The sequence below is a fragment of the Danio rerio genome, chromosome 5 (assembly GCF_052040795.2).
Source record: "Danio rerio strain M-AB ecotype USA chromosome 5, GRCz13ab, whole genome shotgun sequence".
Classification (NCBI taxonomy): domain Eukaryota; kingdom Metazoa; phylum Chordata; class Actinopteri; order Cypriniformes; family Danionidae; genus Danio; species Danio rerio.
In genome coordinates, this window is record NC_141025.1 from 38,480,023 (window position 1) to 38,505,000 (window position 24,978).

Genomic DNA, 24,978 nt, shown 5'->3' on the forward strand with positions numbered 1-24,978 from the left:
TGGTCATTCTTGTCTAAAAGCAGGCACCACTAATAAGTTTATACAGCATTTTGTTGCCTCTCTCAAAGCCAACCTAATAATCATAATAATACGTTTAAATAGGTATGAGTATGGGTTTCTCAAGCCAACCTAATATTATTAGGCTTAGGCTATAATATTAATAATTATTTTATATAATAATAATAATTATTATTAAAACAATAATAATAATAATAATAACAATATAAAATAGTGGTCTTAAACCATAATAATTAACAATTTGTTTAGAAAAAGCTTTATATTTTTACATTGTGCTTCAATAAATATAATTATTATACTATTTGATTAACACATTAACACACAAGCTTAAAAACATAACTGAATTCCTACCACTAGTTGCAAAGCACCTTGGAAAGACCTGCCTACCGGGATTAGACATTGAGCTATTTTTGGGCTTTGTCACATTGGTCGTCAGATTCACTGCGCTTCTGGGCTGGGTCACACGACTGGGACTCGCTATTCACTTAATCGACACAAATATAAGCGCAAGGACAAGGCTTTGAAACCGGATTTCTCCTAAAAGATTCGTTGTCCGTCTCGTCATTGGCGAGTCAACGTTACGGACATACCGAGTGTAAATATTTGGATATTTTGGTGTTTTCGAGCTGCCGACGCTTGTGAAACTTTTCCGTGCGTAAACACAACTGATCGACGAAATGGTGGAGAATGAAGTGCAGATGGAGAGTACGGAAGACATGCAGGAGCCTCACGCTTCAAGCTCGGACAAAATCGACTTGTCATTAGGTTAGTAACTGTTAGTCGAGACGTCAACTGAAAGCCATTGTGATTTGGATGAGCTGGCAGGAACCGCCGCTTTCGCTTTTGTGTTGGCGTGTAGCGTAGCCTAAGTCAGCTGTCACATACATTCAACAGCTGTCAAGCCAGCATGCTCGTTCACACATCATTTTCCTCGAGTTTAGTTTAGCAGGAAGGATAATGACTGACTAAAACGATATGTGATTTTGAACGAAGGAAAATAAGGCATTTATTCATCATAGCCTCATTTAGCACCACCACTCATCTTTTCCTCACCGTCCACTTGTTCCAAATCCATATATTTATAGATATCTATGTTCCAAATCTGTTTGAGTATCTTTCTTCTGTTGAACACAAAAGTAGATATTCAGAAGAATGTTGTAAAGAAGTGGGGTTTTTTCTATTGTGGATGTAGGGCTGGGATGATAAACAATATTATATCGAACAATGATAAAAATTTGTCAATAACAATGAAAAGCTCTGGACTTTTTACTACTAAAACTGTTTGCCATATAATGTTGGTAAATTTAAATTAAGTGGTTAAATAAAAATCCTAATATTCCTAAATGGATTGTTAAAAATATTCAATAATCATCGATATCGAATGATATAAAACATGATATTGTGATACATTTTTTGCAATATCGCCCAGGCCTAAACTCTTTTTTTTTTTAAATAAATTTTCTGTCATATGTTGTAAAATCTGTCTACAACCATTAAGATTTTAACGTTATTACTTCTTTTAAAAACCGGGAGCCCAATGAATAGTGGAGCGATTCTCCTGTACTGCATATGCAAGTATTAAAATACACAAATCTATCACAAATATTGCCAATAACCGCACATAGTTAGTTTTTGTTTTTAATTTGTACATTTATTGTATTTAATTTTACACTGAAAAAATAAATGTTGCACTTAGTTTATTTACCAAAAAAAATGGAGAAAAAAAAAACATATCTACAGAGAGAGTATTTTGAATTCCAATGCTTGGGTCCCATATCTTGCATTGCTCAGGGCCCCCAAATCGCTAAATCCGCCTCTGCTTTAACTGAATATGTTTTTATCGGCCCCTTTAAAATATAAACCAGTATTTGTTCCTTTTGCTTTCACAGATGACATTATAAAGCTGAATAAGAAAGAGCAGCAGGCCAACAGAGCTAAAACTAAACGTTCCGCTAACAGGAACAACATCTTAAAGAAGCTCAACCAGGTTTCATTGCAGCAGAGGGGACGCAGACGAGGAGCACAACAGTACCAAGGCAAGCATTTCATATTTGACTCTGTGTCTTATATTTCAAATTCGTAACAGACTGGACTATTGGCTGTTTTAAACAATGCTTGAAATGAACAGCATAAACACTTTCTCAAAGAAATATGTCCTTCAGGTCCTGGCCGGATGAGAGGTTTGAGGAGAGGCTTGAGGGGATCAGCGAGGGGCATGTCGAGAGGGGGTTCTTTAAACAGAGCAACTGCTTTGGTATAAATCATCCCATTTTTTGTTTCTGTGTTTAATGTAGGTTAAAGGAATAATTCACCCAAATAAAACAACAACATGTACTTTCCTTTTAGCAATCGTGGGGTTCCTCTCTTCTGCTGAACACAAAAGATTATATTTTTTAATATTGTCAGAAACCAGTCACCATTGACTTTCATAGCATTTTTTCCTTAATATTAAAGTCAATGGCTGCTGGTTTCTATCATTCTTTAAAATATCTTCTTTTTTGTTCAACAGAAATGAGAAACTCATAAAGGTACACAACCATTTGGGGGTGAGTAAATGGTGAGATTTTCATTTTTGGGTGAACTATCCCTTTAAGGAATCGAAAATGTGGGTACTGCATGCTTGTAAAGATGTGTGATTTCGTTTTTATAAAAGATTTGTACTGTGATTTAATCTGTTTCGTAGACTGGTGAACAGTTTGATCAGACCTCTTTCACACCGAGGGGAACATTCAGAGGACGAGGAAGAGGAAGAGGAAGAGGAGGCGGACTGAGCAGGTTTTAATTTAAGCATCTTAAAATCTGAATATGTGAAAAATGTCAAAACAAAGTAATAATGTCAGACTGTGTCATTCTCAGCAGCAATAAATATAAACTAATATTTCCATTATTTCCATATAATTATTTCTCGTTAAGTTGATAAAAATTCCACAATGTGATAGATACAGTTGAAGTCAGAATTATTAGCCCCCCTGAATTATTAGACCCCGTTTATTTTTTCCCCAATTTCTGTTTAATGGAGGAAGATTTATTCAACACATTTCTACAAATAATAATTTTGATAAATCATTTCTAATAACTTGTTTCTTTTATCTTTGCCATGATGACAGTAAATAATATTTCACTTGATATTTTTCAAGACACTTCTATACAGCCTAAAGTGATATTTAAAGGCTCAACTAGGTTGATTATGTTACTAGGCAGGTTAGGATAATTAAGCAAGTTATTGTATAACAATGGTTTTGTTCTGTAGACTATAGAAAAAAAAATTGCTTAAAAACATTATCAGATATTCTGTGAAAGTTTCTTTGCCCTCTTATAAATAACTTGGGAAATAATTAAAAAAGAAAAAAAATCAAAGGGGGGTTAATAATTCTGAATAATAATTAATAATTAACATCTTAATTGTATCATTTAAATAAATAATTAATAAATAATTTGCCTTAAACAATATTTTTATCTCCATGAGAACAATTATATATAACCTGCTATAAAGCATATGTATCTTATTGAAGAAAGTTGATTAATTTAAAATCTCTTTTTTAACGAGAAGATACAGCTTTAATCAAAACCACAAAACAATGCATCCCATAAAATGTTCATTCATCCAAATATTTGTTTTAAACAATATTTTTTTACGTCCATGAAAGTACAAAGCATACTGAGCTTCTGTTTATTACGCATGCACTGACCTGTGTAAATAACCTTAAAATTTTACATTGGTCAAAACAAATAGCTCTTAGTTGAGCTCTTAAAAATATATATATATATATTTAACTATGCTTTCAACTTATATTACTTGAAAAATAAAACAAATAATATTAAACTGAAATGAAAGATACATTTTTAATTGAATGAAGTACTGCTTGAAAGTTTGTTTTTATTGTTTGTCATTAGTAGTGTAGACACTTCCCAAAAGAGGTCTTTAATTCCATGAACAAACCACAAATCTGGGTTCCTGTATGGCATCTATTTGCCTATTAAGCTCTAAATCTAAACATTAGATTGGATACCGAAATGAAAAGTGATTTCCAGGAACAGGGTTGCTTTTCTGTCCTTCAAGGTGTAGAGACATTTTAGAGTTTATAGTTGGCACTGGCAGTATTTTAATGTTGTTAGAAAATTGCTACTTTTATATCACAAAGATTCATTAAACTGAGAAATAAAAATCAACATCCATAATAATATCCTAGGTTTCTTGAGCAGCAAAGCCTGCTATAATAATATTTGAAGGTTTATGTCACACTGGAATAATGAAAATTCAGATCTGATGAATAATTTTAAAAATATATTAAAGAAAAAGGTTATTTTAATTTGTAGTATTTCACAATACTGTGCTCACTGTGCAATGATAACCATAAGGGATTTTTTTATTAATTATTATCAAAGTTACTGTGTAATACAAAAATGTGTAAACTCACCGGCCACTTTATTAGGTTTACCTTACTACTACCAGGTTGAACGTCCTTTTGCCTTCAGTGGCAACCGGTGTGGTCTTCTGCTGCTGTGACCCATCCACTTCAAGGTTAATCGTGTTGTGCTTGTGCATACCGCAGTTGTAACGAGTGGTTATTTAAGTTACTGTTGCCTTTCTATCAGCTGAAACCAGTCTGGCCGTTCTCCTCTGACCTCTGGCATCAACAAGGCATTTGCGTCCACAGACTGTCGCTCACTGGATATTTTCTTTTTTTTTCTGACGTTGTTTTCTCTGTGGCGAGGCAGTGGCGCAGTAGGTAGTGCTGTCGCCTCACAGCAAGAAGGTCGCTGGTTCGAACCTCCGCTCAGTTGGCGTTTCTGTGTGGAGTTTGCATGTTCTCCCTGCCTTCGCGTGGGTTTCCTCCGGGTGCTCCGGTTTCCCCCACAGTCCAAAGACATGCGGTACAGGTGAATTGGGTAGGCTAAATTGTCCGTAGTGTGTGAATGTGTGTATGGATGTTTCCCAGAGATGGGTTGTGTAAAAACTTGCTGGATAAGTTGGCGGTTCATTCTGCAGTGGCGACCCAGGATTAATTAAGGGATTAAGCCGACAAGAAAATGAATAAATGAATGAATGTTTTCTCTGTAAACCCTAGTGCGTTGTGTGTGAAAATCCCAGTAGATCAGCATATCCGAAATACTCAGACCAGCCCATCTGGCACCAACTTCTCCATTATGATGCTCGGTTTGAACTGCAGCAGATCGTCTTGACCATGTCTACATGCCTAAATGCATTGAGTTGCTGACATGTGATTGGCTGAATAGAAATTTGCGTTTTCAAGCATTTGGAGCGGTGTACCTAATAAACTGCCCTGTGAGTGTATATCTGAATACATAAAATTTCATACAAAAATAAATGGGAAATTATCCTACAGTGTGGCAATATTTAAGGTTGATAATATCAAGTAAATTCATTCACAAGTGAACACTGTTTACCTTATTGAGTCCTTGTAAGATGGAATTTAAGTAAAGCGTCTGGTGCATATAGAGAGAAGAGTGTGTCCACTGGTGGTTTGTCAAACCCACTACAAAAGAAGGCTGCCATTAACACATTCAGTTATGAGTTGTTACATTTAAAACATTCTCATGAAACTTAAAAATATAGATCTGTAAACTCACCATGGCGCAGTCTGCGGTTTATTGCTATTGTTTTGTTGTTGTTGTTGTTGTAGGGGTGCATTGTCAGCACGAGGACAGCGAGGTGGAAGACCGTTTGTATTAGACAGAGGAGTAAGAAATACAATTATTGTTATAAATAAAACATTTTACACAAGCGATACATGGATTGATCTTCATGTTAATGCCATACAGACCTATAATTGCTCTTTGTTCTTTCAGTTTTCTGCCACAAAAAGAGCTGAGAAATTACAAAAGTATCAGACAATAAATAGGTGAGTCTATTTTAATGTGACTCTATGTTCCAAACTGAAATCCAAGGTGTGTGAACTAATTGTCTTTGCTCATTTTCTCTCTCTTTGTCTGTCACACCCAAATCCACACATACACACGCGCACACACACACACACACACACACACACACACACACACACACACACACACATACACATTCAAGTCGAAGAACAGCACCATCTGGCTCAATGCTGACAGTTTCCCTGCCAAACGCTAAATCTGCACCTGTCGCTGTGTAAGTGAAAGACCTCCCTGCTACATTCGGATCCACCGCTTGTGTTTTTGTTGATTTTTTCTTTGTCTTACTCCTCTCACTTTTCTGACTCTTTCAGGACGACGTCTAATCAGGCTAGGAGAGGTGGGACAGTGCTAAGGGGTAGATCATCTAGAGGAGCTGGTTCTGCTTCACCTAAGGGAATTCCTCTGCAATTTAACTACAAAGCAACCACTAACCAGGTAAAATTTAACTGTTTGACAGAGCTCTTAAATCAAGACAATTTCTCTTCAAGAAAATACATCTTTTTTTTTTTTTACTTAGTATTAACTTATGAATGTTAAACTGTTGTATAAAATCAACATCAAACTTATGATCACGTTCAAGGGCTGATATTTAGGAAAACAACACTTTTCTTTTCTGGTATTAGCTAAATAATTAATCTTATAGGCTACATATAGAAAACAAAAAATCATATAGGGATATTTTGTCTACTTTAAATACGGAGCATTTTAATGGAGTATATGCACAGACTTTTCATTTTCAGAAAGCCAGCTCAAGCGCTTACGGTGGACTGTCATGTCATTACAAAATCCCCTTGTTTAGGATTGATTTAATTTCTTTAAAAAATTAAATAAAATCATAAATTTGTGTATATATTGGCAACACGGTGGCTCAGTGGTGACTCACAACAAGAAGGTTGCTGGTTCGTGTCCCAGCTGAGCCAGTTGGCATTTCTGTGTGGAGTTTGCATGTTCTTCCAATGTTTCCGTGGGTTTCCTCCGGGGGGTCCAGTTTCTCCAACAGTTAAAAGACATGCCAGTTTAGGTGAATTGAACAAACTAAACTGGCCGTAGTGTATGTGTGTGAATGAGTGTCTAGGGATGTTTCCCAGTACTTGATTGCGGTTGGATGGGCATCCGCTGCATAAAACATGCTGCATAAGTTTGCGTTTCATTCCGCTGTGGCGACCCCTGATTAATAAATGGACTTAGCCAAAAAAATTAATGAATGTAATTATTTTGGTTTTGTTTATACACACACACACACACACACACACACACACACACACACACACACACACACACACACACACACACACACACACACACACATATATAGGGAGTACAAAAACATTATGTAAAATTTTTATTTTGGATGCGATTAATCAGGAATAAACAAAACATTATTTGTAATCTTAAATCTAATGCATAATACAGTTAATATATAAAGAGAGAGAGAGAGAGTGCGCGTTTGTGAAAGATGATACATTTTATAGTTTTTTCGTAGGGAAAAGACAATAGAAATAGAGTATAGAAAAGCGATTGTTATATCAAATTTATTTTATAAAAATAAATATTAAAAACAGAATAATAGATAAAAAATGTGAGATATTAGAATCATTTTATATTTATTTGATTAATTTAACTCAATTTAATATCAATGGTCAATTAAAATTCTATGACTGCTATTGTTAAATGTTATATTAAGTCAGTTGTGTTTCTGTCAGTTGTTTAAGATTGGAACATTCTACTGTGTTAAAAAAAAGTTAATTAAATAAATAATGTTAGTGTGTTGTAAATAAAAAAAACAGAATAGAAAATATATTAGAAAGTGATCGTGAATATAAAGGTTTTTTTTAAGTATAAAATGTTAGAATAGAAATTAACAATGACTTTTTCCATAACATTGAATATGTATTTGTTAGTTTTCTTTTGCATCATTAAAACAACAATTTTAAATATTGTAGAAGACATAAAACCCACATATTCTACTGTTTTATTATTTCTCAATCTCGCACTTGAATTATTCATCAGATTTTTATGCTCTGTTTACTTTTTTTGATAGACTACTGTGTCCCTCAATGACCGTTTCACTGGCCTGTGGATCAGAGGTAGAGGACGGGGCCGAGGAAGAGGAGCTGTTGGAGGAGAAGAACGAGGCAGAGGAAGAGGAAACTTTGTTAGGGGTGGAAGAGGCAGAGGAAGAGGAAACTTTGTTGGGAGTGGAAGAGGCAGAGGAAGAGGAAACTTTGTTGGGAATGGAAGAGGAAGAGGAAACTTCGTTGGGAGTGGAAGAGGCAGAGGAGGGGAAAACTTTGCCAGGGGTGGAAGAGGCAGAGGAAGAGGAGGGACTGTTGTGTCAGGAAGAGGACAAGGCTTGATAAGAGGAAGAGGAGGATTGAGAGGGGCCAGTCGAACAGTAACTCTTGAGTGATTCAATTAAAGCCATCCATTTTAATGAGGTGTTTACTGTTAGCGAGGTCACTATTTTGGTGCATCACTATTTACAAAAGTGATGATGCATTTTTCTGTCAGTGGGGTTTGGAGATTGAATTCTGTATAATAACAAAAATTGTCCTTTTTGAAAGAAATGTAAATTATTTGTTTGTTATATGATGCAGATTTTTACATTTTTTTGTTAGGTGTAAGAATAAGACTCAAATAGTTTGAATGATGATACCTCAGAGGGTAATGAAGTGCCTCTTCACATAAAGTTTGTAAATAATGTTTTACATTCTGACACAAGAGTTCATCTCAGTAATTGAAACTATAGCTTTTTACATTTCACAGAAAATTTACGTATGCAAAGAAGTTGTTTACATTCGATATTATATCAATAAACTCCAAACAATGGACATTTTTTGAAAACAAAAAGTGATTCTGTGTTTTCAATTTGTATGCCACTTTATGTGGACATGACGTCTTAAAGGAATTGTTTATTCATAAAAGCAAATCATTTACTGACCTTCGTCATGTTATGTTAACTCTGTGACTTGACATTATTCTGACGTGCGATGAAAAGGAAGATATTTAGAATGTTGGTATTCAAACATTTTCTGTTATATCTTCCATTTTACTGGCAAAAAACAGTAAATATTATTTTATAGTATTATTTATAGTATAGAATCTTATTTCTCACAATTTCTCAGCTGCATAGACTGAACAAAACCACCACCAATACTCACTTTTAGAAAGAGTAATGCCTAGCTTTTTGTAATCAGTTTAAATTGATCAACGTTTTTGTCACTGACTATAAAAAGTTTTGGTCAGTACTTGCATTGACTTAAGTTTTTTATATATTTAAAAATATTCCTGTTACTCTTGTAAGTTTTATTCATTCATTCATTTGCATCTGCTTTTCCGGGGCCGGGTAGCGGGGGCAGCAGTCTTAGGAAAGAACCCCAGACTTCCCTCTCCCCAGACACTTCCTCCAGCTCCTCTGGGATATCCCAAGGCGTTCCCAGGCCAGCCGAGAGAGATATTGTCCCGGTGGGACATGCCTGGAACACCTCCCTATAGATAGACATTCAGGAGGCATTTAAAACAGATGCCTGAGCCACCTCAGCTGACTTCTCTTGATGTGGAGGACCAGCCACTCTACTCTGAGCTCCTCCCAGGTGACAGAGCTCTATAAGGGTGCGCCCTGCCAAAGGAAACTCATTTCAGTCGCTTGTATCCGAGATTATGTCCTTTCGATCTTGACCCAAAGCTCATGACCATATGTGAGAGTATGAACATAGATTGACCGGTAAATCAAGCGCTTTGCCTTTTGGCTCAGCTCCTTCTTTGCCACAATGGACCGATACATCGACCGCATTACTGCTGCCGCTGCATAAATCCGCTTGTCAGTCTCATGTTCCATCCTTCCCTCACTTGTGAACAAAACCCCAAGATACTTGAACTCCACCTGGGGTAAAGACTTTCCTCCAATCTGGAGATGGCAAACCACCTTTTTTTTCCCCTGTGGAACACCATGACTTGTAAGTTTCAATATGAAAATATAAGTGGATGAATGATTTATTGTAAAGTATGTAAGAATTATGTTTTATGAAGTAATTAGGCGGTGGCCTATGTTCTGTCATATAGTTTAGTCTCACCGTATCAACATGACCTCTGGGTTGACCTACTCATTCAATTCAATTTATTTCTATAGCTCTTTTACAATGTAGATTGTGTCAAAGCAGCTTAACATAAAAGTTCTAGTAAATTGAAACCGTGGGAGTCCAGTTTTCAGAGTTGAAGTTCAGTTTAGTTCAGTTCAGTGTGGTTTAATTTGTACTGAAAGTCCAAACACTGAACAGCAAATACATCGATGGGAAAACTTCACCAATTGACGAACTCGAGAGACCAGGCTCAGTATGGGCACGACCATTGCTCCTCTGGCCAAACGTCTTGCCATCTGAGTTTTTCTTTTATGGCAAAGAACAGGCTATTTTATTCCCTTGAGGTGCAATAATTTAATACATATACAAAAGGCTGAGAATGCTCATTTTACAAAAAAATACTTTTTTGGGGGTTGAATTGAATTCTCCATATGTTATTATTAATAAGTAACAAGAGCGTATTTATTCAACTCCATTATATCCAATTCCTGAATACTTAAAAGTGTTCAAGTATATACATATTTAAAGAATACATACGTGCCTTTGACCCTCTTCTACAGTCGCAGAATGAGGCGTTTGGAGCTCTGATTGGTGTTTGCCACGCGACGTCACTTTTCCGCTATTTCCATTTCTAGTGAATTCAAAATGGCGGATTAACAACAAACGGACTGTTTCGTTTTTGCATCGCAAGAACTGTGTAAGTCACTGCATAGATTGTTTACAGTCGTGCATCTAGTTGCAGCATAAGCTATGCCTTCATGACGTCCTCCAGCGGCGGTTAAGCAGCTGACGGCAGAGGGTTACTTGTGATTTGAAGGAGGCCAGGAGGACTGGAGGTGTTAGCCCACACGCTAACTTACAGACACACACACACACACACTCATGCACACAGGCTGTTTCTCCTAATCTAGTGAGCTACACACAGACAGCTATTTGGGAGACTGTAGGCGCCTGTGATACCCACAATTGCTGTCTTGGTAGTCAGTTTACTAGGTTTGCAGACTTGGTTTTAGAGACACCACCAATTGCAGGTTTATGAGTTGATGTTTTAACTTATAGATGCAAATAGAGCTATTGTGTGTAGTTTTTTTCTTGTCGTGTGAATCATTTACAAATGGTCTGTCACACACAAGCATATATGACTAATCTTACTGTAAGGATGATCATAATGATGTTAATGCTGTAATTCAGCATCTTTAAAAGCTGCTTTGCATCTTCATCAGTCCTGCATCCTGCTATTCAGAACAAGAAGTCAAAAATATTGAGTGCAATTGTTGCTTTTCTACCAGTGTCAGTTTGTTATGGGAGTTTTGTTTTGCTTTTTTGCTGTTTTATTATTGTTTTGCTCAAGATAATACTACAGTAAGACACAATAAAACAAAATTTATCATGCAAGGTTTTAACAATTTACCTGCTCTTTTTTTTTTTAATGGTTGGTTCTTCATTTATTAACTGTAGTCTGCTCCGTCCGGTAACTGTATATGGTTGTGTGATTGAATGGACAGTGGTCTAAGTGTAGTGTGTTTCTGTTGTTTTATAGAGCTGACATGGCAGACAAAAAAGGGAAATCTGTGGCGGTGAAGAGGACACTAACAAAAAAAGAACAAGAGGAAATGAAGAAAAAGGTACGTTTTTGTCACATATTGTGTTTGATAGAGCCGGTAAACATTTAACACTTCAAACTGTTCTGTAGCCCTGCACATGGAATGAGTTAAAAAATAGATCATTAGTAGGGCCAGACTGACTCTGTGGACATTTTTGGCTATTTCTGCAGAGGATTTTGTAAAACATCTCCGGATTTATGCTGAATGATTTTAAAAGTATAATGACTAGGGCCAGACGGAGTCTGCAAACATTTTTTTGCTATTTCTGCGCACAATTTTGTTAAAAACCTGCAGATTTATGTGGAATACTTTTGGGAGCATCAAAACTAAAACCTTAAAAAATTAAATAAAAAGTAATACCTTTTTAACTTGTATTTAATGTTTATCATGCAAATCCAATTAGATCCACTTTATTTGGTAAACAAATCAAGTCTTCTATGTAATCTCTACTAAAAGATAGAAAATATTGTAAATAAATTATATGAACATTTTCATATTATTCAATAATCATACTGAAATCAATTTAAAAACAGAATAAATATAAATTTACAAACATTTACACAAGTAAATAAACAATCAGTGATGGACTGAAAATCTGTGGAATTCTGCGGATTCTGTGTAGGCATAATCATCAATAAAAACGAAATACTTAAAATAAATAATACAACTTTTTAAACTTTTATTGATTTTTTTCAATGCAGATCCGATTAGATCCACTTATTTGGTAAACAGCAAGTCTTTTATCTATCTACTAAAAGACAGAGAATATTACTTTACAAACTGTACTGCAAATAATTCATATGAACATTTTCATATTACTATTATTATATCACAATAATATTAGTGAAATTAATTAAGAAACAGAATAAATATACATTTACACAAGTAAATACATAGACTCAACGATGGGTTAAAAATCTGCGGATATTTGCGGATTTCTGCACGTGAAGATTCTGTGTGGGCCTAATCATTAGTTCTCATAATGTTAATTTATGGTCATAGAAATTAAAATCTGTTACTGTTAATCTGTTTTTGTGTAGGCTTTTGCAACATTTTTTCTGTCTCACTGTTTACAGGAGGAGGAGAAAGCTGCTGAAGTCTTTGAGGAATTTTTAGCTGCTTTTGACACTAATGACAAAAGTGGAGTAAAGACATTTGTACGAGGAGGTATTGTAAATGCAACTAAAGGTGAGCTTTTGTGATTCTCCAAGTCTCTTGATATCATATTAGTATATTTTTGCATTTTATTTAATTAAATTTTTAATATTTAGTTGTGTTTTTTTATTCAGATTTGTTCACAAAGTAAGGCTGCACAATATATAATTTTAGCATGGATAACACAATGTGTGCTTCTGCATTAGTTACATCACAAAGATAAGCAATGTTGAGTCTTGATTATTGTTGACCAATAGCCACAGAATTGTATTTAATTACTATATTTATACAGAATTTATATAATTTATGCAAAAAAACCTTGGTTTTTGTTTCTAGTGCACATATCTACATTTCAAAGCAAAAATAAAATGATAATTTTGCTTGTTATTAGGAAAACACTCTTAATTTTGCCTCATTTTATCTGAATTTTAAAACAAAGTAATATTTTTACATGATCTATCTTTTTTTGAGATATTTGGACTAGAAATGAGAAAAAACTAAGTAAGAAAAGTATTTTTTCTATTGCGATTAGTCAGTTTCTGCACCTGAATACTGTTAGACTCTCCAGAAAATCTTGTGAAACTGTATTTATATTGCAAAACTTATTGCAGAAAAATAAAATATCGGAAAATCAGATTTTTCCAATATCGTTTAGCCCTAATAAAGTGTTTAGATTTTTATTGCATAAATTCCTACTTTTACTTACAGATGTGTGTTACACAGAGCTTTTTATTTTAGATATTCAAAAGAATTAAACATTAGAATACAGTAAGTGTAAAAAGACAATAAGTAAATCATAAGTGAAAACAATATTTAGGACTTAAAGATATTATGAGAATATGGTATTTAACTACCACAATCATAAAATAAATTTTGTATGTTATAAAATATACATTTTTTTTGTTTATTTTAGTTTTTTTACTAATTAAAATTTGTCCTAGTAATTTTGTTATGTTCTTATCAGTTTTATTAATTTAATTTCATTGCATTTTGTTTTATTTACTTCATTATTTTCTTTTAGTTTTTGCCATTTCTGTACTTCAACTTATTTATGATGTTTTTTCCTTTAGATCCCACTAAATTAATTTAATTAATTTAATATTTCTTTTTTTTGCTGCTCATTTCTCAGAGGAAGAAGCCGCAGAGGTAAAGAAGAGCAAACTCTACAGACCCTCGGCTAAATTCTCTGCTCCACCTCAGAATACCTCACCTGTTCACCATACAGAAGTTAAAAAAGCTGTAAGTGAGCTTCTATCTACTATAGTCAGATGAGGTTAATATCCTCAGTGTTTAGAGGTAAGACTCTGGTCTGAAGGATTGCCATGAGAAGGTCAGCATGACACCATCCAAAATTATATTTAATTTAATGTTGTTGTTGTTTTTCCATTTTAGGTTGCTAAAAAGAAAGTGGAGGAGAAGAAGAAGAGTAATCTTGAGCTTTTTAAAGAGGAATTAAAACAGTAAGTGTTTTTCTTATGGTTTTGCGTTTTCTTTATGCAGATAAAAAGCTACAGACGTTAGGTCTATACTTAAATAGGAATAATTCCCCTGAACCCCGAATTTGAAATTGTCTGCTGTAATCTACTTCCTCTTATGTTATTCCAAGCACATAAGACTTTTAGTTACGTTCATGACAGAAAAAAGTTATTAAATTATATCTGAGAGTTTTCCGTCCCTCCATTTGACAGTCATCAAATCTCTGACACGTCTGAAACCTTTATATTGCTCTTGTTCTCCACGTATGAGCTGGCGCAGCCATTTGAATCTTGCTGGCTTGAGGCTTCCGGTCCCTTTCACTTCCATTCGTTTTTAGATGTTAAAAACACCTTGTTATGCTGCTTGATGTTGCAAACTAATGTTTTCTTTTTATATTATTCTGCTTTGTCTGAATAGTAATGAACACACTTGTTTGATCATATTCTGCCGTTTATTATTCCTGGTCATTTCGCCCATAGGCAACTGAATCAGAAGTTCTAAAACAATCATAAAAAATGAGCACACATCCGCATTGTAGAATAAGGTCATTAGAGCTCAGTAAAATCTGTTAAACTGTTAGTTCAGTCCAGGTCTTCGGAAGAATCATGAACATTTTTATAGTGAACCAATTACATGTAACTTTCTTTTCACCTATTACCACTGATCAAGGTCAACAATACAAGCTTGACATGTAAGAATGAACCCCATTGGTTCTCACATGTCAAACAAGCATTATAGAGCTTGCATACGTTTAATTTAGTAATATTTGTAAATTGTAAATTAATGCATATAGTAATTATGCCTCTTCAGACGATTTTTTTATTAAACCACTTAATGCACGTTCGTTTTTGCTTTTTGTCCTCTTTACAAGCATTTTCAAGTTTTGGGTAAACAGACTTTCAATAGAAGGACAGAAATCTCTCACATTTGACAGAAAATGTCTTCATTTATGTTTTAAAGATGGGAACATTTTACAATAAGGTTTCGTTTGTTAATGCATTTTCTAAGAAGTGCAAAGAATTTTGAACCAACAATTAACTATACATTTATTACAATATTTGTTCATGTTAGTCAATGAAAATACAGTTGTTAGTACATGTTAACTCACGGTGCATTGCATGCATGAATTTGGATGCTAGTAATGCATTATTAAGTGTTGAACTATGATTAAAAATGCTGTATTGTTCATAATTACTTAATTTTAGTAAATACATTATCTAATTAACCTTATTGTAAAGTATCACTCTAAAGATAATCAGTTTTAGTGTTTTACAATATAATGAAATATATTATGACTGTATTACTACTTTCGTTAGATTTTTGACTTTAAAAATTGGTGCAAAAGCTAAAACATATTCATACTTTACTTGATTTGTCATTCAGGATACAGGAGGAAAGAGAGGAGCGATACAAAAGGAAGAAAGGCGACTCTGGAGCAGTTTTTTTAGGAGATCTAGAACCTCTGACACGAAGATCAAGTAAGTTTGGCAAACTCAAGCCACACATTTCACTTTAGAAACAGAGCCTAAAAGTTTTATTTTATGTTTTGTTTGTAGTATTTGATGATGATCCTGCAGTGCCAAACACAACAAACCTTTACATTGGCTGCATCAACCCCAAGGTAAGAAGAAGACACCAAAATATTTTGACTAACTGACTGCAAGATAATTCATGCAAAAATCTGGCCTCCACAGAGTCACGTGGTTTTGCATTAACAGATTGCATAACTGTGGCCATATGGCACCACTCTAATAATTAATGTGTCATGCAGTTTGTTTAAAGTCTTATTTAAGCTACAAATGAAGCTTTGACTCTCTTTAGATGACAGAGGAGATGCTGTGTAAGGAGTTTGGGAAATACGGTCCTCTGGCCAGTGTAAAGATCATGTGGCCTCGCACTGAGGAGGAGAGAACAAGAGTCACCAACCGTGGTTTTGTTGCTTTTATGACACGGAAAGATGCAGAACGTGCTCTGGCAGCGCTGGACGGTGAGATCGTCAATGTGAATGTGAAAATTGCATTGTTGGCTAGTTACGACCTTTAACCTCTGGTGTGTGTGTGCTTTGTGCAGGTAAAACAGTAATGGGTTTTGAGATGAAACTGGGGTGGGGAAAGGCTGTACGCATTCCTCCTCAGCCTCTTTACACCCCCATCGGGGTTTTGAAGACCACTGCCCCCCCTCCACCCTCTGGACTGCCATTTAACGCCCAACCCAGAGACCGCTTTAGAAATGACTTCACCAAACCACGCAGCCGTTCACAGGACGACTTTTACAAGGTAACCACACACACTATCTCCTGGTGTAAAAGTTTGTTGAGTATATAGTATGCTGAAGTCAAGGAATTTATTAAAGGCTTTTATTTTGTTTGTTTAAGGAGTATTTCAAATTTTACTTTCAATCAGTCAATAATAAAAGTAGCCAAAGGAAAATTTGATTACTTCCTAGTGGTTTTAGGTTAAGTGTTTGTGTTTGGCTGAGTGCAATGATATCTAATCAAGGGGCTGTTTTATTTGGTTTCTGAATGAAAGGTCAAATTATTTTGATATTGATTTGTTTACAAAAATCAAAATCAGACCCTACAAAAGTCTGGGATCAGTAGAATTGTATCAGTAAGATTATTAAATGTTAGTATAATTAAAGATAACTTTTTAATATATTTAAAATATATTATCTGAACTATCAGCAGGTCTTTTGTAGGCATCAGCCACTCTTAAGTGTCGATATTTCTTTCAGAATTAATCATGATCAGCAGATTTGCTGCTCAAGAAACAGTTTCTATTATATTGAAAATACTTGTGCCGCTTTTTATTTTTGTTGAAACCATGGCATTTTTTTTGTATAAGCAATTATTTGAAATCAAAGTTGATATTTATTGATTTAACTCTTAAACATGCCTTTACTCCCATATTTGACCAGTTTAATGCATTGTTGTTCAATTAACTGTTAATTTATTTTAAAGACTGAACCCAAACTTTTGAATGGTGGTGTTGAATAGTTAAATGAAGAGAAATGTGATGGAGTCCAATTTAATAAAATTAGTTCAACCAGAAATGAAAAATCTGTTATTAATTACCTAATTTCTGGTCATTTCAATCCCCTTAGTTGTTTGTTCATCTTCAGAACACAAATTAGGATATTTTAGATGAAATCCAAGAGCTCTTTTATTCCCATAGACAGTAACGAGATGTTCAAAGTTCAGAAAAGGGACCAAAAAACATTAAATGGATCATTCAGTGATTCAACAAGTGGTAACACTTATTTTTTTGCTGCACAAAAGTATTTTTGGAGCTTTACGTGATTACATTTCACTGCGTTCACCACGCTTCTTGAAAGTACTTGAATTTTAGACATGGTTTCAAAGCCTGAAAAGTACTCAAAAACAAACAGGTCCTTGAAAGTGTTTGAATTAGATTTGTCTGGTGTTACCAGTATTGAATTCAACAAATTGTATTAAAGTTCTTTGAACATGGCTTGATTTAAAATTAATGGGGCTTTAAAAAGTCCTTCAATGAAAGTGTGGAAACCATGATTTCAACTACTGAAGTCAGAGTTTTGACAATGTTTTAAGTTTGTTTTCTGGACTTTGAACATCTTATGACCATCTATAGAGGATGAGGGAGCTCTCAGATTTCATCTAAAATACCTTAATCAGTGTTACAATGCTAACAGAATCTCCCAGGGTTTGAAAAGACATGAAAGTAAGTAATTAATAACACAATTTTGATTTTGGGGTGAATTAATCCTTTAAGCTAGGCTGTCAGTTAAATTATTATATCTCTTAATTGCTTGAGGAAAGTCACAGCTCGCGGTGTCAATTCACTTAAACTTTATGATAATTTGAGTTGGTTAATGTTTACATGCTGTACCAGACAAAGAATCAGCAGCAGATCAAACCATGGAACTGTACAGAAACACCGCAGTAAATTGGTCAACTGATGTGAATGATCATGGGGGGCATTCTGTGTAAAAAAAGACCCTTCATTCCTGCCAACCCGTTTGTCTTCATAGACTACTGTTGAGGCTGACCTCACTTTTTAGATCTAAAACTCTCCATCAATCCATGTTCACTCCAAAGCCTGACAAGAAAGTATATACAATTTATCTATTGCAGCAATCTATTTCAGAGATTACTTTGACATTGTAGATATATTGGCACTCATATCTATATTAATTAAATATTTAAATTTATAGTAATTTATTTGTGGCCAGTTTATAAGTATAATCTTTAAACTGGAATATAAAAGAGCCCAAAGCCGGACAGGTTGGAGGATTCTGGAGGTCTGGACACACAGAATGTCCCTCAGGAAGAGGCAGAAGCAGTGGTGAAATGAACTGGTCTGCTTGCCGAGCATGTTTCCAGAGGTGTAGCTGCTGCTGCTGATATTAATCATGAATATTCTGCAGTTTGTTTAAACATAAACTCACTGTATTTTTGTATCTTCATCATTTGGTTTGACGTCATGAACAGACTCTGTCCGAGGCCGTAGTGACAGTGGTAATCCCCCCAGAAAGGTACACATTCTCTGTCCATTTATTAAAACACCATTGCCACTGAAACACACACACACACACACACACCTATATTCTGACGCTTAATCACAGTGGTTAGATCATCGTAAATGTTCTACTATACAACACAGATTTTTGATCAGAATCAAGAAAATCACTCTTATAGACATACAGTATTAATGTTTGCACAGTATAGAGCATCTCTGTTCTGTTAATACAGTTGCGTTTGAATTAATATGATCAAGTTTACATTCCGTAATTGCTGCTGCACAAGTCTGTAGTACATCACACTCTGGCCTTTTTTCTGAGAGGTGCTAACATAATACCAATACACACTCCCGAAAACGCTCTCAACAGGGCCATGGTAACATCAGAAAGCAATCTGATTCGGAGTGGACAGAAAATTCAGAGCAAAATACATGTTTCAAAACTGCCAGTGAAAATGAAAGAAGAAAACAATAGAACTGACATGGTAAGGCTGTAAGGACTGTTTGGAGAGATGGAGAAAGGCGGAGAAGAGAACGGATTGCCCTTGTTCATTCTCTCATCCGTCTCTTTTGTGGCTGATAGGAACCTGCTGGGCTTGATACACAGAATGATTGAGTTTGTGGTGAGAGAGGGACCGATGTTTGAGGCCATGATCATGAACCGGGAAAAGAACAACCCTGACTTCAGGTGTGTGAGGGGAATTTGATTATACTTTGATTGGTTTGCATGATTTAAAATTGTCTTTTTTTTCTAAATGCATGTACAAATACAAATGTGCATAGCATCCTTGTTTTTTTTTTTTTTGCTGAATACGTGGTAGCAGTAATATGGTTACTCTTTGAAACCCATTTTTAAAAGTCTACGCAAACTTCATTGTGTAACTGAAAAGTCAAAATGCATAACATTGTTTGTGTTTTAGTATTGTTGTGTTGTATAAATGTGCTTTTATTCTCTTTTCTTCTGAACCAGTAGCTATATCACTTCTCTTTTTTTTGTCACTTTTTTGTCATCCTGGTTACATGAACAGTAACCAGGGTGACACTTATATACAACTTGTGACTAATGGACTTTTGCCATTCAAATTAATCCTTTGTTCTTTAAAAGAATGGCTTTTGTGTAGATTATTGTGCTTTATTAGAATTATAATGTGCTACTATCATTCTTTGTATTATGTTTTTCAAACTTAATAAAAAAAACAACTAGTCAGTAGAGCTGTGGTGAAAACAATAGTTCAAGAAATTCATTGAGATTTTCAAAATGCATTGCCGTTTTCTCTTCAATTGATCATAAGCTTAGTTTTAAACAGCAGGTGGCGTTAACAGTACATTCAACTAGTTATAGACGTTATAATTTGTCACACTGTTATTGTAAACACAACTCAATATTTACATGCATGTACTTCGCTTAATCTCCTTTAACTTTGTTAATGATTATTTGAGGTTCAAGTGTTATTTGTATGGAACTGGATGCAAGTATTGTTGTTTTTTAAAGGACACCTATGATGAAAATCAACGTTTGTAAGCTATTTGGACAGAACTATTTGTAGGTATAGTGTGCCCACTGTCATATTGGAGTGATAGAAACCCATCAAGTCTTTTTTTTTAAAATGTCCTGATGTTTAAATGGGACCCAAATCCCAGTGATTTTGAGGCCTACGTGACGTGTGGTTTTCCCCACCCACCGAAATGATTGACAGGCACCATGTTTGTATAATAACGTGTATACCTTTCCACAGAACATTCTTTTTGCAAAAAAAAAAAACTGGGACTAAAGATCTGTTCCAACTCTGTGATTTAAAAAAAAAAAAGTTTTATAAGTTTAAAACGTTTTTAAAACAGCATGTTTGTAATAAAGTCAGTAAAATTGCTATGTAATTCTTAACCGCTATAATCACCACAGCCGCATGTTGTCAGTAAACACGCATGTATATATGTGTGTTTGTGTGTGTGTGTGTATACTACAAATGCATTTGTTTGTGACTCATCATTTCAGAAAGACTTGAATAAACTCCACCACAACATGAAATAAACTTGCTATGCATTTTTGACTAGTAAGCTGTATTTAGCTTGATCTGAGTCTGTCTTTATCACTGACGGCTGTTTATCTGATGTAACGGAGGGGAAGCAGACAGGCACGTAGAAACAGAAGGGGGGGCTCATTTGCATTTAAAGCCACAGGCTACAAAACTGTGGAGACTATAAAAAATTATCTGATGGGTATTTTGAGCTGAAACTTTACAGACGCATCCTGGAGACACCAAAGGCTTATCTTACATCTTGTAGAAGGGGTAAAATATGTTTCCTTTAAAGCCTGGAGTGCCATCTGCTGTTCAAAACTAAGCTCCAAATTGATCCAAGTGAAAAAAGCAATGTAGCAAAAAAAAAAAAAAAAAGCAAATCTTTGTTTTTTTTTTTTTGTTTTTTTACCACACCTCTATTATTCTGGTTCGTAGTGTGGTGACAAAACTGTTCATTTGAGTCATTTGAGTAATATGTTTTACTTAATCTTGTGTGTTGAATGTCTGCTTAACGCTGCAGGTTTTTGTTTGATAATAAGAGTCAGGAGCACGTTTACTACAGATGGAAACTCTACTCCATTCTACAGGTAAAACATTGTCACACAGTGTTCTAAATTGACATTTGGATATTTGCTTGAAAACTATTAAACATTTCCCTCTCTTTCTGTTCTCTCAGGGTGAAAACCCAAATAATTGGAAAACGTCCTCTTTTAGGATGTTCAGGGGCGGCTCTCTGTGGAAGCCTCCTCTCCTTAATCCATATCTTCACGGCGATGAAGAACCAGAGGAAGCATCATTCCCTTCTCCAGAGGAAGAGCCAAAGAAAGGGCAACTGAAGTCAGAGTAAGCATACATTTGGCAGATGTTGTTGGCCGTCTCCCTTTTCTTCCTCACATTACTTCTTGGAAATAAAAACACATATAGGATAGACCTTTAATGTTGTGTGTGTGTGTGTGTCAGGCACAGAGAGAAGTTGGAGGTCCTGCTGAGAGGCCTGACTCCTCGTAGAGATGAGATCGGTGATGCAATGCTGTTCTGCCTAGAGAGAGCAGAGGCTGCTGAAGAGATCGTCTCCTGCATCACTGAGTCTCTATCTATTGCACACACACCGCTGCAGAAAAAGGTGCGCGCACATTCACTTTAGTACAAAGACACAGCTGGAGTTCATGAATCATAAGTGGTTTGTTGCATTGTGCTTCTTCACACCTTTGAGCGATTTGTTTGATGGGTTGTGAATATTGCAGATCGCCCGGCTTTACCTGATATCCGACATCCTCTACAATTCCTGTGCCAAAGTTGCTAATGCATCATATTACCGTAAATTGTGAGTACATTTTTGTTTCATATGTCATATTTGATGTTTTTTAAGTGTTTTAGATTACAAGTGTTTTAGATTTTAGATTATAAATTGGAGCATTTAAAAAAAAAAAAAGGAGTCAGAAAATAATTTGTTTTCTATTCATTACTAGAAGAGTTAGCTGCTAAAATGTCAGTTTTAGCTAAATAAAAACAACAAATAAAAATGAACAATAAAATATGTAGCTATTATTGATCATTTACTATATTAATAGCTACCGTATAGATTATTATTGTGTTTGTTTTTAAAGCATTAAGACAAAAGTAGTAGAGAAGAAAAAATGTGAAAGGCCTTATTTTTGAAACAAAACGCCCTTGTCTGCTTCTGTTTTAATATAAGAAAAATAAATACAGATTATTAAAAAAAAAAGATTGATTTATAAATGTACAATATTAAGCATATTTACAATGAAAAAGTACATTCAACTGTATCATTAAACTATTAAATTACACAATTATAAGATACTGTATAATGTGATGTTAAGTGTTTATGGATCAGTTCTATCATTAGGACATCAGAAAAAATATATTTAGTGATTATTGTTGATTACTGCGTTAATTATAACAGTTCAATTATTTATCATGTTTGATATATAAAAGCTGTAAAACAAATACAAAATGTACAATATACAAAATATAAGGTCTTACATTATTTATTATGTATCAATCATGTTATTAACACACCAAACTGATGAATTGCTTGATGGAGGGCTACTTTCATATGAAATTCTCATTTCACATAACACTTTCTATCTATCTATCTATCTATCTATCTATCTATCTATCTATCTATCTATCTATCTATCTATCTATCTATCTATCTATCTATCTATCTATCTGTCTATCTGTCTATCTATCTATCTATCTATCTGTCTGTCTGTCTGTCTGTCTGTCTGTCTGTCTATCTATCTATCTATGTCATCGTTTACTCATGTTTTTGGGGGAGTGAAAAATCTCTTTAAAGTTTACAACATTTAGTCCATAAAACAAACAAATTCAGATGACTACAATATGGCTAAAACTAAACCACTATGAATTTAACTAAATCAAAATTTGCTCTCAGAACTTACACTGAATTATACACTATTTTGCAAATGGATGTTTAATGTGCATTTTCTAACACCTTATGTGCTGTTAGGGATGTTTTTATCCACTCTTGGGTGATTCAGTGTCTTAATTTGATCATAATCATTTCTGTGTTTCAGCTAGCAGAATGATTTTTGGTGACCAATCTTATTTTGACACATATTTTGAGAAAAGGCTTTGAATAAAATAAAATAAAAGATTGTTGGGGGAAAAAAATTATCTGATGAATTTTTACAGCAGTTTAATTCAGTGTATGTTTTCATCCATGGTGTAATGACAAAAGGGCAGTAAATATGAATCGTGCACAAGAGTTTTTTTTTTTTAATATTTAATAAAAATATCAATAAATGTCTTAAACTCATTCATCTTTTATTAACCTTCAAACTGTATTCAGATCTGTCAAGTCTTTTTCCATTTATTTTGGATATACACACAATGCAGAAGAAAAGATCTGTCAGTACTTCAGTATAAATTACAACTTTCATGTTGTCTCTGAATTGTTTTTGTCCTGCTGTGCAATAGTTTCGAGACAAAGCTGCCTGAGATATTTGGAGACATCAGTGAAGCGTATCGGAACATCCAGGCAAGACTCCAGGCAGAGCAGTTTAAGGTAGGAACAGTGTGTTGTTGAGCTTCTCCCCTGCAGAGATCTGTGATCCCACCCCCCTCCACACTTCTCTCTTTCATCTCTCGCTCTCTCACTTTTTTGCAGCAAAGGATCATGGGATGTTTTCGTGCGTGGGAAGACTGGGCAGTTTATCCAGACTCATTTCTGATCCAACTGCAGAATATATTCCTAGGGCTGATCAAACCTGGAGAGGAAGTCATTGAAAGACCAGAGGCGAGCCATTGCTATTCGATGAAAAAACAGAATCTATTTATAAACACTAAATGATCTGCATAGTGTACGTTTGTGTAGTATTTATTTGCCTGCTATTTGTTTTCTAGCCTGAATCTCCAGATCTGGATGGAGCGCCGTTGGATGGTGTTCCTCTAGACAGAGGTGAAATCGATGGTACACCCCTCGATGACCTCGATGGGTCGCCTCTGACCTGGGATCCATCTGCTATAGATGGCGTACCGGTTGATGACATTGACGGTGTTCCCTTAGGAAACTCAGTAGATGATATTGATGGTGTTCCATGTAAGTAGCCGGGTCGTAGACATATCTAGATGTTTATCTTTACTGTTAAAATATCTTTTAATTAACAGTTATATCTAAACCATAATTTACATGACCAGCTTGGCTAATATAGGATTTCCAGCTACTAAAAATGTCAATAATAGTCACCTAAAAAGAATTATCGAAAATTTCATACTTGAATCTGACAATATAAATTAACATGTTAAATGTCATGGCCACTTTTTAGTGATTGTTTATTGATTACAGAACAAAGACAAAATTCACAGCCAGCAACTATTATATACAAGGTTTGCATTGAAGGAAAATACATAAGAAATTAAATAATTACCATAACCCCAAAGAAGAAACTCTGGGGTGATAAGTGTCCATTATACACCTCTAAAATAATACTATTTATCGACATATTTCATTTTTTAAATATTTAGACATTCAAATTCAGTACATTTTAGTGTATGTAGTTATTATATAAGAAGTTTTCTCATGTTATGGCCACTTTTAGACATAGACCTGCAAAGGAAAAAAGTTATTCAAGGAAAATAATTCTGGAACACTAATGTATACAATCCTCATTCTGTTCTGATTTAAAAAAAGAGACTTTAAAATTATTATTATTTTTTTTTTGGTTTGCTGTTTTAAAAAAAG

At 34.7% G+C, this 24,978-nt stretch overlaps 2 protein-coding genes across 5 annotated transcripts in view; both read left to right on the top strand.

Moving 5' to 3' along the window:
• The first annotated feature begins 452 nt into the window (after positions 1 to 452).
• si:dkey-17o15.2 lies at positions 453 to 8,772 on the top strand. The gene is made up of 9 exons (XM_087253823.1): positions 453 to 783; positions 1,908 to 2,054; positions 2,181 to 2,272; positions 2,702 to 2,793; positions 5,664 to 5,721; positions 5,830 to 5,882; positions 6,065 to 6,136; positions 6,234 to 6,357; positions 7,964 to 8,772. The coding sequence occupies exons 1-9, from the start codon at positions 696 to 698 to the stop codon at positions 8,330 to 8,332; spliced, it is 1,095 nt and encodes a 364-aa protein (XP_087109949.1). The 5' UTR covers positions 453 to 695; the 3' UTR covers positions 8,333 to 8,772.
• A 1,787-nt stretch (positions 8,773 to 10,559) lies between these two features.
• The window catches only part of zgc:163098, a 22,856-nt gene continuing 8,437 nt past the window's right edge, over positions 10,560 to 24,978 (top strand). Inside the window, 18 exon segments of one of the 4 annotated variants that reach the window (NM_001089532.2) lie at positions 10,560 to 10,698; positions 11,542 to 11,626; positions 12,682 to 12,793; positions 13,890 to 13,999; positions 14,153 to 14,220; positions 15,620 to 15,714; positions 15,793 to 15,857; positions 16,058 to 16,223; positions 16,307 to 16,512; positions 18,705 to 18,748; positions 19,316 to 19,420; positions 21,271 to 21,337; positions 21,427 to 21,593; positions 21,711 to 21,873; positions 21,995 to 22,074; positions 23,715 to 23,802; positions 23,905 to 24,033; positions 24,141 to 24,336. In NM_001089532.2, coding sequence (NP_001083001.2) covers positions 11,549 to 11,626; positions 12,682 to 12,793; positions 13,890 to 13,999; positions 14,153 to 14,220; positions 15,620 to 15,714; positions 15,793 to 15,857; positions 16,058 to 16,223; positions 16,307 to 16,512; positions 18,705 to 18,748; positions 19,316 to 19,420; positions 21,271 to 21,337; positions 21,427 to 21,593; positions 21,711 to 21,873; positions 21,995 to 22,074; positions 23,715 to 23,802; positions 23,905 to 24,033; positions 24,141 to 24,336 — 1,939 coding nt within the window. In that variant the 5' untranslated portion in view covers positions 10,560 to 10,698; positions 11,542 to 11,548. 4 annotated transcript variants of the gene reach the window in all.

Excerpts from the sequence above, each read along its gene's own strand:
- si:dkey-17o15.2 (XM_087253823.1), top strand. The coding sequence starts at position 696 with ATGGTGGAGAATGAAGTGCAGATGGAGAGTACGGAAGACATGCAGGAG. Across the intron at positions 5,722-5,829 it reads CGTTTGTATTAGACAGAGGA|TTTTCTGCCACAAAAAGAGC; the intron begins GTAAGAAATACA and ends TTGTTCTTTCAG. Across the intron at positions 6,358-7,963 it reads ACAAAGCAACCACTAACCAG|ACTACTGTGTCCCTCAATGA; the intron begins GTAAAATTTAAC and ends TTTTTTTGATAG.